Source organism: Salvelinus sp. IW2-2015, linkage group LG32 (genome assembly GCF_002910315.2).
Source record: "Salvelinus sp. IW2-2015 linkage group LG32, ASM291031v2, whole genome shotgun sequence".
NCBI lineage: Eukaryota > Metazoa > Chordata > Actinopteri > Salmoniformes > Salmonidae > Salvelinus > Salvelinus sp. IW2-2015.
The window spans coordinates 12,848,286-12,861,646 of record NC_036871.1 but is presented as its reverse complement, the minus strand read 5'-3'; the positions used below and the strand labels follow the sequence as shown (position 1 = coordinate 12,861,646).

At 45.7% G+C, this 13,361-nt stretch overlaps 1 protein-coding gene across 1 annotated transcript in view; it reads right to left on the bottom strand.

The window, feature by feature from the left end:
• The window catches only part of dpydb (dihydropyrimidine dehydrogenase b), a 159,742-nt gene that overhangs the window by 39,390 nt on the left and 106,991 nt on the right, over positions 1-13,361 (bottom strand). The window contains exon 16 of the mRNA XM_023976995.2: positions 4,095-4,178. Coding sequence (XP_023832763.1) covers positions 4,095-4,178 — 84 coding nt within the window. The remainder of the gene's footprint in view (positions 1-4,094; positions 4,179-13,361) is intronic.

The window sequence follows — 13,361 nt, the reverse complement described above, 5'->3', positions numbered from 1 at the left end:
GTGTATAAAAAACACTAGTAAGCCAGTCCTAGAAGGCTAAGACTGTGTGTGTTTTAACAGATGCTGCTGGTAAGAACCTAATGTCCTCACAGAGGGGGGTGATGCTGGTCTGTGAAGCAGGCACACACACTCACACGCACACTCCTGTGACAGCTTATAGAAGACATTGGGCTGCAAGTGTGTGTGCAGCAACCAAAGCCGCTGGCCTGCGAGGACCTCTCTCAGCAATGTGGATGCAAAGTACTGCCTCCTGCACCAACTTCCCTTTAGGCCTCCCCTAACTCGTCATACCCCTCCCACACACCACACAAGCCCAGAGAGAGGTGTCCTCCTTGGGAGAGCTTTACATTTTTGATCCAGTGCAGCCTGCATGGGCCAATATGACATATGCTTCCTTTTGTCTCTTTTACAGGGTGGTGGGTGGTGCGGTGAGAACCAGGAAGACCATCTCGTGGTGTTGAGGGACATTAAGTGCCACTGTATATCAACGGCTCCATAAAAAAAGAGCCTGTGCAGCAAGGCAATAGCTCTGATCCTCGGGCACATCGTCTACTTTTGATCTCGGGGGGGCTTTTGTTTCGGTTTTAACACAATACTTCAATGTGACTCCTGTATTGAGGGAAAGGCCCATCAAAGTGACTGGGGCAGAAGTAAAGGATGGTTTCCTTGCACTGAGCTGGAGAGGGATCTATCCGCGCAGAACAAAGCATAGGATCGAATAGAGGAGGGGGGATAGAGTTTTGGAGGCTTTGTGGGCTACGCCTTCAGAGGAGAGTGAGAGGGAATCACAGGAGAATGAGAAGCAGGACCATGGACAGCTCCTAGGCCTTGGGGAAGGCTGTATGAAGGCATGGTTTTGTATGTACCTATGTACTGCTTTCTTTCTTGGGCCGAGGCTGTGATACCTTTAATTATGTGTGTGTGTATGCATGTGTCTGCACTCAGTACACTATATATGTGTGTATTATTCTGCGTAGGGGAATAGTCCAGTATCAGTGGACATACACAGAGAAGATAGGAGATCGAGAGAGAAAGAACAGAGCACAGACGACCAGAGAGAGCAAGGGAGAGAGAAGACAGAAGAAAGACGGGATAGAAGGAGAAGAGATAGAAGAGAAGAGAGATGAAGGAGAAGACAAAAGAGAGAGACGAGAGAGAGAGGTAGAGGAATAAGAGAGAGCGAGAGACGACGAGAGACGACCGAGAGAGGAGAGAGAGAGAGACGAGAGAGAGAGAGTGAAGAGAAGACGAGAGAAGACGAGAGGAGAGAAGAGGAGACGAGAGAGAGAGAGAAAAGCGAGCGCGCGCTGTCCATTCCGTCTCCACGTTTTTTTTGACTGCTGATGGGAAGCGTCCACCGCTCCTCTCCCCCTGGGTCATCACTAATTTGTTTCTAAATTAAAACTGAACCTGAGGGCTTGCTTAATGGCACAACATAACACATTAAAGGCTAGCACACGTCTCCAAAACCCACAAAACTAACTCATTCAGTTATCATATATTTCTCTGTTATCTACCCTTCTACAGCTTGAATCGCGAAGTTTACACAACCTTAGCAAATACATTTAACTCAGTTTGTCACAATCTACATTTAATTCCTGGTAGAAATTCGACTGTCTTAGGTCATTAGATCACCCACTTTATCTTTAAGAATTGATTCAATGAAAGATATAAGAGAGAGAATGATTTATTCAGCATTTTAGTATGCATCACATTCCTAGTGTCAGAGTTTACATAACTTCATCATTGTATTGTCTAGCACTTGCTTTTAAAATTGTTTAACTGGTAAAGTTTTGTACCTTCCACAAGCTTTCCACAATAAGTTGGGACGAATTTCGCCCATTCCTCCTGAACAGACAATGGTTGTAACTGCAGTCAAGGATTTGGAGCCCATGCTCGCCACTTTTCAGTTTGCCACCATTATCTAGGTATGAGTTCAGGGCTTTGTATTGCCACTCCATACCTTACTTTGTTGTCCTTAATGCCATTTGCCACAACTTCGGAATTGTTGGTGTCATGTCCATTGAGAGACCCATTTTGCAACAAGACTTTAATTCCTGACTATTCTTGGATGTTTGCTTCAATTATTCCACATCATTTTATTTTCATGAATGCCATCATTTTGTGAAGTGCACAGTCCCTCATCAGCAAAGCAACCAAACATTGATCGCTGCCACCCCGTCGGTTGGGATGGGTATGTTCTTCGGCCTGCAAGCCTCCTCTCTTCTCCAAACATAATGCTGATGTATCAATTATGGCCAACACTTACTATTATTGTCTGCATCCAACCAGAGGACATTTCTCCAAAAGTACAAATCTTTGTCCCCATGATGCACCAGTTTTTACCGTGCGATTCTAGCTTTTGATGGGTTTGAGAATCAATCTTCTGCTTCCTGTGAGCCTTCCCGGTTATGTCTAATAGACCCTCGTCATTACTATAACTCATATATACTGTCATGTACCTGTTTCCTCAGCATCGTTAACAAGGTCCTTTTCTGTGTTTGAAATATTCGCCATTTTCGCACACAAAGATACGTGTCATCTACTAGAACGACATGCGTCTCTTCCTGAGCGGTCATGACGGACCTGCGATGGTCCATGGTGTTTATACTCTGCGTATTGTTGTCTTTTGTATAACATGAGTGATCTACCTTCAGGCATTTGGAAATTGCTCCAACTGAACTCAGACTTGTGATAATCTACAATTTTTTTTCTGAGGTCTTGCATGGTTTCTTTTGATTTTCCCATGATGTCAAGCAAAGAGGCACTGAGTTTGAAGGTCGGCCTTGAAATACATCCACAGGTACACCTCCAATTGACTCAAATGATGTCAATTAGCCTACCAGAAGCTTTTAAAGCCACTGGAATTGTGATACAGTGGATTATAAGTGAAATAATCTGTCTGTAAACAATTGTTGTAAAAATTACTTGTGTCATCCACAAAGTAGATGTCCTAACCGACTCGCCAAAACTATAGTTTGTTAACAAGAAATTTGYGGAGTGGTTGAAAAACRAGTTTTAATGACTCCAACCTAAAAGTATGTAAATTTCCGACTTCAACTGTATGTTGTAGTCTTAACATCCACAGGCCTAGCCAGCGTAATGATATAATTGTGGTTCTAGTCTTTGTAAGATCTTAAATTGGTGCCACCTCCAGCAGTGAGCTCTGGTTTCAGATGGTAGCTTTTTAATAGGTCCTTCCCTGTGGTTAGTTTCAGTAGCATAGCTTTTGTACTGGGAGGTCAAAGCTTATTGTTAGCATTCCTGGAAGATGTACCAGCAAGCAGCCGTAATCCCATGCTTATGTGTCATTAAATCATTTCCCTTGCATTTTCTTAGAATCTGAAAAAGATGTCACCCTGTGTGTGTGTGTCTCCCTCTCTCTCTGCGCATATATGTGTGTGGCCACCGTCGGTGTGATTAAATGCTATTTCCTTGCTTTAGTTCACGCAGAGGTTACCTGCCAGGAGGCAGAGGCYTGTGATTAGCCTTGTGTCCTTACAGAGGGGGGATCCACACACAGTGCGGTTAAGGGGGGGGGGTAATTTATGAGCACTGCAGGGGGCACAATGGTTCTGTCTCGTGTTTAGAGGGAAACAGGCCCAAGTCCCCTGGCGATCGTAAACTGCCAGGGTAAGGAGACGGCAGATGGAGGAAATCAAGTCAAATCACAGCATTGCTGTTAGAAAAGACACCAAGTGCTACATTTGTGCTAGTGATTGGATTTTGTTGGTTAAGGCCCATTTTGGGGATTTTGACACATTTGTTTAAATAKTTTTAATCTGTAACTTTTAAGGGTTTATTACAAGACGAGTGTATGTATTCATCAGAGTATTTCTCTGAATCTAAAGTGGAATTCTGTAAGAAATATTTTTTTCGGGGTAAAGAAATTGTATTTTCAAAGCAATTGGYTATGTGTATGGCTATGTGTATTGAGTGCATATTAAAGAATGGCGAACGATCGACACAGGACAGAAAGGGTTGGATGTGGTTCAGCCGCGTTCCACGAGGAATTTAAAGGTCTAAGTAATTAAATGGTTTTGCCAGAGTGTGTGACACTGGTGGAGTGTGTGTGTCAGTGTGCTGGTAGATACCTGTCCACAGGCCAGTCCCATGCCCCTTTCTCCCATTCCGTGGGGACAGGAAAGGTTGAGCTCCAGTGCATCCGCCCCGGAGTCCTAGATAGACAAACACACACAACCGTCAGCTGCGTCTGCATTGATGTCAATGGGACATTAAGTGAAAATTCKACTTAAGAGTGGAGAGTAGGGTTCTCCCCGATGTGATTTCTCTGTGATAAAAGGAAACAAGGGAACATCCCAGCTAGGTTCCCAAGAGTTGTTTTGAGTACATTTTACTGTGACATGTTAAAATCTTCGCATAGCATAAATGATGACTACCGAACATAACAGTTCTCAAGTACCTGTCATGCCATCCGAAAAGAGACAAGTAAAGAAACGACACAACACATCTACATTAGTATCAATGGCGACAGAAATAAAAACACTGCATGCATGARCACGGGGATACCACAGAAAAACACATTTCAAAGACAGACTCAACTGAGATGCGAACCGAGCGTTGCAAAGGAAAAACGAGTGCCTAACACCTTTAAAAAAACACTCTTAAAATAGCTGTGGAAACTTGTTGTTGACACGTCAAAGAAGCTATAAAATAATGGTGCTGGTGGATGGGAGGGGAGAGGAGAAATGGGTAGTGGTGGTTCAGGAGAGGAAGGAGAGGAAGAAATAAGGCATTCAACAGGCAATTACGCTGTGGAGAAGCGTTCTGACAATGAATCAAAATGGCGGAAGCATCTGGACGATTTCCAGAGACCCTTTATTTCTGAGTCCCATCCAGCCTGCCTGCAGAATGTCAGGCCACCACAATCTATGGCCTTCCTCACAACTGACAGCCATTAGAGAGCAAGAATGAATAATACGGGTTTTAGCCATTCTAAAGGAGAAGGGGGAGAGAGTGGTTGGATAGCTGGATAGAGCTATTTATCATAGTCAGCTTTCAGGAGAGGTGGGGGKCATGTTGGTCGTGTGGTCCTCAAACTAAACTCCATGGTTAATTAAGCTAAATGGACGGGAGAGGGGAATGTATTGAGCCAAAAAGCAGAGGAGAGAGGACAGTTTTCCTAAAWGGGGCTGGCGCTATTCCTAAAAGCTTGCTTTCATCTTTCTCTGTGGGGAGGGCATCTTTTTAAAAGGGAGGGCAATGAGTAACAAMGTYTGTATACCTGTGGGTCATCGTTCAGGCAAACATAAAACATTGACTGTTTTTATGGACTTGCTCATGCCCAAAAAATTGTGTGAAAGACAGGATTTCTACATCATTTGATCGCCTGCCATCCCTAATATTTCCACATRCACTAAGTCATTAATGTTGACTAGTTAGTATACCGTGTGGCCGTGAGCTCACCTGATTGCGCCAGTCAGTGTAAATGGCATCAGACAGCCTTGGATAGTGCTAAACACTAGACACCAGCATTCTAATAACCAAGACAATAGAAGGAAGGGAAGCGCTGCTAGGGTACACAGTAGTATGGCTTGGGAGATAGAAAGTGCTCTTTGGTAAAAGGGGTTAATTGGTCATCAAAATACAAAGAGGACCAAGGCACTCCTCGTATCATTAAAATGCCTTTATTTGTATGGCATGTCGAATGGAAATAAAGATTTTAAAACTTGTCTTCGTCAGGGAGTACAACGACTGCCTTGGTCCTACTTGTTGCAACCAGGTTGACCTTGGTGTACAAAGACAGTTACCACCAATTAACAAACGTTTCCCCATTGGCACAAGTGAGCCCTACTGTCTGGCGTCATACAGTATAGCTACTTTGAGATCTCTGAAAGGCTCCGATCCACTGCTCTTCATCTTTATGCATTAAGTTAAGCTGTCCAGAATGATGTACGCTGTGTGTGTGTGTGTGTCTGTTTATGTTTGTCTGTGAGAGCAGGTGTATCTCATTTTGCCTGTGAACATCTCAGGGCTCTGCAGATACGCTCCACTTCAGAGCCAGAGGCCTCAAAACGCACGCACGCACGCACGCACGCACGCACGCACGCACGCACGCACGCACGCACGCACGCACGCACGCACGCACGCACCTGTCTCTTATACACATCTAGATGTGTATAAGAGACAGCACACACACACACACACACACACACACACACACACACACACACACACACACACACACACACACACACACACACACGTTAATTTATTAGGGCTGACGTTAACTTCGACAGAGTTTAAGTACCCTGGCTTGATCAAAGCTAAACTAGCCCTCCCCAGCCAACATGCTGTCACATCAAGGCTGCTTTGATAGACAATTCATCTGGGAAAATAAAAAGCATTTTTGAATGAATTCAAAGCTGACATTAATTAAAGGCCTCTTCAGTTGGAGAGACTCAAAGCTGAAAGACAGTTTGAATAAGTCTTGTTGGAGAATATCTGTTTGAGTTCTGGACAGTGGAGATGTCTATTAGGTAGTTAGGTAACTGGACAGTTTGGTAGTTAGGTAGCTAATCCGTTTCCCAAACTATTAGGCCTGCTGGCAACAGTACAGCCCCTTACCAGACCATAAGCTCTAGTGGTTAGCAACAGCCTCACCAGGAGTAAGAGTCTGGCCATGATAGGCATAACTCAACTCTGTAGGATGTCAAGTGCTTTATAGCTAGCTAACAGTCACATGTTGGAGGGAATCCATCCGTTACAGTTTTTCTCAATCACATACAAGCAATTGTTGGATCTGTGTTGAAATGTATGTACAGCGGAACGGCGATGATCAAATGCTCAAATACATTTTCAGAACTTCTGATCTTGCCTTAGTACCTGACTTGCATATCTTAGACCACAGTTAGCAGAACCTGAAATACAAATGTTCTCGGTGAACACAAAATTCACTGTTAAGTGTTTGGTTCACAGAATATAAACACATTGTTTTCATCAGAAGAGAAATGTGTGAAATGATGTTCTCTGTTTTCAGTGCAGTAGTATCATTAAATGCTACTGCACAAAATTCTAAATCATCTCTTCAGTGTCATACTATGTACAATATATGGAAAGATCTAGGCATTGGGGACTGTCTAATTGTTTACATTTTTTATAATATTGGGGACATGCAGAGATTGAAGTTGGGTTACTCCTAAATCATCAGATTCAACACTGTGACCTTCTAAGCTTTACTTGTGTGTGGATTAAGGCCTGTACAGTGCCTTCGGAAAGTATAAAGATCCCTTGACTTTTTCCACATATTGTTACGTTACAGCATTATTCTAACATTTATTAAATTAAACAATTCCTCATCAAATCTACACACAATACAACCTAAATGAAAAAGCGAAAACAGGTTTTTAGAAATGTTTGCAAACGTATTAAAAGTAAAAAACAGAAATACATTATTTACATAAGTATTCAGACCCTTTACWGTGAGACTCAAAATTGAGCWCAGGTGCATCCTGTTTCCATTGATCATCCTTGAGATGATTCTACAACTTGATTGTTGTCCACCTGTGGTAAATTCAATTAATTGGACATTATTTGGAAAGGCACACACCTGTCTATATAAGGTCCCACAGTTGACAGTGCATGTCAGAGCAAAAACCAAGCCATGACCAAGGAATTATCCATAGAGCTCCGRGACAGGATKGATCTGCACAGATCTGSGRAWGGGTACCAAAAAATGTCTGCCGCGTTGAAGKTCYCCAAGAACACAGTGGCCTCCATCATTCTTAAATGGAAGAAATTTGGAACCACCAAGACTCTTCCTAGAGCTAGCCGCCCGTCCAAACTGAGCAATCGGGKGAGAAGGGCCTTGGTCAGGGAGGTGACAAAGAACTCGTTGGTCACTCTGACAGAGCTCCAGGGTTCTTCTGTGAAGATGGGAGAACTTTACAGAAGGACTACCATCTCTGCAGCACTCCACTAATCAGGCTTTTATGGTAGAGTGGCCAGACGAAAGCCACTCCTGAGTAAAAGGCAAATGACAGCCCGCTTGGAGTTTGCCAAAAGGCACGTAAAGACTACCAGACCATGACAAATAAGATTCTCTAGTCTGATGAATCCAAGAATTGAACTCTTTGGACTGAATGCCAAGTGGCACGTCTGAAGGAAACCTGGCACCATCCCTACGGTTGTAATGGTCTGGGTGTAGCTGGTGGAGAGGAGTCAGGCACAGGACAGCAGAGATGAGTAACACAAGTAACCTTTCTCAAATATTCCAATAACATKTCGTAATACCGAGCCCACAATAACGGACCGAACATACATAGAACAATCACGCACAAAAACCATAGGGAAAACAGAGGGTTAAATAATGAACATGTAATTGGGAAATTGAAACTAGGTGTGTAAAACAAAGACAAAACAAATGGAAAATGAAAAGTCGATCGGCGATGGCTAGAAGGCCGGTGACGTTGACCGCCGAACGTCGCCCGAACAAGGAGAGGGACCGACTTCGGCGGAAGTAGTGACAGTATCTCCCCCCCCACGCCCCCTTGACGCCCGGCTAGACGACACCGACCTCGGGGACGACCCGGAGGATGAGGCGCAGGGCGATCCAGATGGAGACGGTGGAACTCACGCAGCAACGAAGGGTCCAAAACGTCCTCCACCGGCACCCAGCATCTCTCCTCCGGACCGTACCCCTCCCACTCCACGAGGTACTGAAGCCCCCTCGCCCGACGCYTCGAGTCMAGTAGTGCTCRAACAGCATATGCCGGGGCCCCCTCGATGTCCAGAGGGGGCGGAGGAACCTCCCGCAGCTCAGMCTCCATGAGTGGACCAGCCACCACCGGCCTTAGGAGAGACACATGGAACGAGGGGTTAATACGGTAATCTGGGGGAAGCTGTARCCTGTAGCAAACCTCGTTYAGTGTCCTCAGGACTTTGATTGGMCCCACAAACCGCGGGCCCAGCTTCCGGCAGGGCAGGCGGAAGGGCAGGTTTCGGGTCGAGAGCCAGACCCGGTCCCCCGGAGCAAACACCGGGGCCTCACTGCGGTGGCGGTCGGCGCTCAATTTCTGACTCCTCACGGCCCGCTGCAGGTGCACATGGGCGGCATCCCAGGTCTCCTCCGAGCGCTTAAACCATTCGTCCACCGCAGGAGCCTCGATCTGGCTCTGATGCCAAGGTGCCAGAACCAGTACGCACTGGAAGGGGGAGAGGTTAGTGGAGGAGTGGCGGAGCRAGTTTCTCTGCCCAGGGGATGAACGCTGCCCACTCCCCCGGCCGGTMCTGGCAATAAGACCGCAGAAACCTACCCACATCCTGGTTTACTCTCTCCACCTGGCCGTTACTCTCGGGGTGAAAACCCGAGGTAAGGCTGACCGAGACCCCCAGACGTTCCATGAACGCCCTTCAGACCCTTGACGTGAACTGGGGACCTCGATCAGACACTATATCCTCAGGCACCCCGTAGTGCCGGAAGACGTGTGTAAGCAGGGCCTCCGCAGTCTGTAGGGCCGTRGGGAGATCGGGTAAAGGAAGGAGACGGCAGGACTTAGAGAACTGATCCACAACGACCAGGATCGTGGTGTTACCCTGTGARGGAGGAAGATCCGTGAGGAGGTCCACCAATAGGAGCGACCACGGCCATTGTGGAACGGGTAAGGGCTGTAACTTCCCTCTGGGCAGGTGCCTAGGGGCCTTGCACTGGGCGCACACCGAGCAGGAGGAAACATAAACCCTCACGTCCTTGGCCAAGGTGGACCACCAGTACTTCCCACTAAGACAGCGCACTGTCCGACCGATGCCAGAGGAGKGTGACGTGTGGGCCCAATAGATCAAACGGTCGCAGACAGCAGACGGAACGTACAGACGCCCAGCTGGACACTGGAGGGGAGTGGGCTCTGTACGTAACGCCCGCTCGATGTCCGGTCCCGCTCATAACACGGTTGAAGGAAAGAGGCCAGAAGTTATGGGGAGTGTGATCTATGGACGACTCTGTGATATAATCGGGACAGTGCGTCAGCTTACATTCTGGGAACTGGTCTGTAGGAAGGGTGAAACCAAAGGGTAAGAACATGGCCCACTTGCCTGGCGAGGGTCGAGTCCTCCTGCCGCCGGATGTACCAGATTGCGGTGTCAGTCAGAATGAGGAAAGGAGTGTTTAGCCCTCAAGCCAATTCTCCACGCCTTCAGAAGGCCTTGAGACAGCCAACGCTCCGGTCCCATATCTAGTTTTCGCTCCGCGGGCTGACTTCTTCGAAAGAAAGCCATGGGGCGGAGTTTGGTGGCGTACCGAGCGATGAGAGAGCGCGGCTCTATCAGGCTCGGACGCATCCCCTCATATGAACGCCAAGAGGGATCGGATAAGCCAGCATGGGAGGCGAGGTAAACAGAACCCTCAGGTGACCAAAAGCACTGTCCGCCTCAGCCGACCACTGCAGTCGCACCGGTCCCCCCTTCAGCAGTGAGGTAATGGGAGCCGCTACCTGACCAAAGCCCCAGATAAACCTCCGGTAGTAGTTGGCAAACCCTAGAAACCGCTGCACTTCCTTTACAGTGGTGGGAGTCGGCCAATTACGCACGGCTGAAATGCGGTCACTCTCCATCTCCACCGCTGAAGTGKAAATGCGGTACCCTAGGAAGGAGACGGACTGTTGGAAGAACAGACATTTCTCAGCCTTGACGTACAGGTCATGCGCCAACAGTCGACCAAGCACCCTGCGCACCAGGGACACATGCTCGGCGCATGTAGCGGAGTATATCAGAATGTCGTCGATATACACCACTACACCCTGCCCGTGCAGGTCCCGGAAAATCTCGTCTACAAAGGCCTGGAAGACTGATGGAGCATTCATCAACCCGTACGGCATGACAAGGTACTCATAGTGCCCTGAGGTGGTACTTCCACTCGCCTCCCTCCCGGATACGTACCAGGTTGTAAGCGCTCCTGAGATCCAATTTTGTGAAGAAGCGCGCCCCGTGCATTGACTCTATCGCACTGGCTATGAGAGGCAGCGGGTAGCTGTACCTCACAGTGATTTGGTTGATACCTCGATAGTCAATGCACGGGCGCAGACCTCCATCCTTCTTCTTCACAAAAAAGAAACTCGAGGAGGAAGGTGAAGTGGAGGGCCGAATGTACCCCTGCCCCAGGGATTCGGAGACATATGTTTCCATAGCTGCCGTCTCCTCCTTTGACAGGGGATACTTGTGAAGCATGGTGGTGGCAGCATCTTGCTGTAGGGATGTTTTTCAGTGGCAGAGACAGGGAGACTAGTCAGGATCGGGGGAAAGATGAATGGAGCAAAGTACAGAGAAATCCTGTTTTTGCTTTGTCATTATGGGGTATTGTGTGTAGATTGATGAGGGAAAAAACGATTTCATCAATTTTAGAATAAGGCTGTAACGTAACAAAATGTGGAAAGTCTACAAAAAAAAWTGCAATCCAGCCTTTGTATTGAATACATAGAATTGGATTGTGATGATACTGATGAATGATTCCTGCAATCAATGTGCTGGAATAATATTTGATTTGATGTGTTTGAAATTGTTCGGTGAAATATGCATTAAAGAAGCGTAATTGACCATAATTCTGCACTTTGGGATAGTTGTACTTCCAATTTTGATCATAATTATTTAGTGACTGCAAAATCTAGTGGGATTTTCAAAAGACATACTAACTTTCTGTTTTGTCTGCTTGGACTCAAGAGATAAGTATGGTGCATCTACATCTGCATTGCTTGCTGTTTCTGTATAAGCACTTTGTGACAACTGCTGATGTAAAAAGGGCTTAAAAACATATTTGATTGATTGATTGATTGATTGATTGGTTGTGTTAATCTTGTTAACACAACCAATCTTGTTCTTTCGATTAATGTACTTGCAATTTGTATTCTATTATATGGTTTTGATGAATGTATTTATATTTAGAGAAATCAACAACATTTTGAAAYGCATTTACKGTTTTGCCAAAGGCCACAGAGTTCTATGTCTTGTGAACTCTGTTTGAAAATTGTCAACATTGTTCCAAAAAATGCTTTAATGAGATTAAGAAAAACTGTAAATGTGTGTCAAGTGTGCTACCTCTCCGGCCTCTAGGTCACCAGGCTGCTCGTTATGGCGCACACCTGTCACCATCGTTACGCGCACCTGCACGTCAATAGACTCACCTGGACTCCATCACTTCCCTGATTATCTTCCCTATATATGTCACTCCCTCTGGTTCCTTCCCAGTCGTAATTGTTTCAGTTTCATGTCTGTGCGTTGTTCGTGTTTCTTGTTTTGTATTATGTTTTCATTTATTTATTAAATGATTCACCCACAGAACTTGCTTCCCGACTCCCAGTGCACACATTACAATGTGACTGGTGTCGTTTCAGGAAACTAGGCGTATGTCGCAAGTCATAACTTCACAGGAGAGGCATTTGAACATAACGTTAAAAAACAATGTAAATGCGYTTTTTGGCAGCAATGCATTCTGGAACATGTGAACTTTCATGTGCCTTAATAACAAACTCGTATGCCATCTGTAAATACAAATACAATTGTTAAATTGCGAGCCTAGTTGGTTTAGTCACAGAAAAAGTCAGGAACCTTCCCGCTAGCCATGATTGGCAGAGATAATGGATGGGCTGGACATGCCGAGAGATGAGTTCGGATTGGTCAGCCATGTAGCRCGCTTTTGTTTATAACATGAGCTGGTCAGTATGTGTAGGTAATCCTTTCTAACGCAGCGTTTAAAAAAAAAGATATCACGTAGTAGAACTGCATATGTGTTGCTCTAAACTTTCTGGAGGACCAAGTTTTGAAATCAGTGGAATGCCCGATGGAAATAGAGTATGATAGCTAAGGAGTTGGAGAAAATTCTGCCGTTTGATTGCAAATATGCAGAGGGATTCGGAAAGAGAACACAGAAGGCTGTTGTATGAAACCTGTCTCCAGATTATATCTTCAAACTAAGGACTACCATGGCATCCGTGACAGAGAGKGAGAAGTGTCCAGCCATGTAAGATAGTCTAGCTAGCTACATTTTCAGATATTATACATTTCWAATTTTGTCAGAAATTWGTTTTCTGACAAAGTTATTAAAGCATAYAGTTAGCTGGCTGGCTCGCTAGCTAAAGTTATGTGTCTGAACAGTGTATTAATATTATTCGTATCTCAGAGCCATTTGCATTACTAGTCAGCCTAATATTAGCTCGCTAACATTGAACCTGGTTGGTTAGCTACTTGCAGATTCATGCAGGGTAGTAATGTTATGAGTTGGGATTATGGTTCATTGTTTAGCTAGCTAACATTTTTATTTTTATTTTGCTGTTATTTTACCAGGTAAGTTGACTGAGAACACGTTCTCATTTACAGCAACGACCTGGGGAATAGTTACAGGGGAGAGGAGGGGG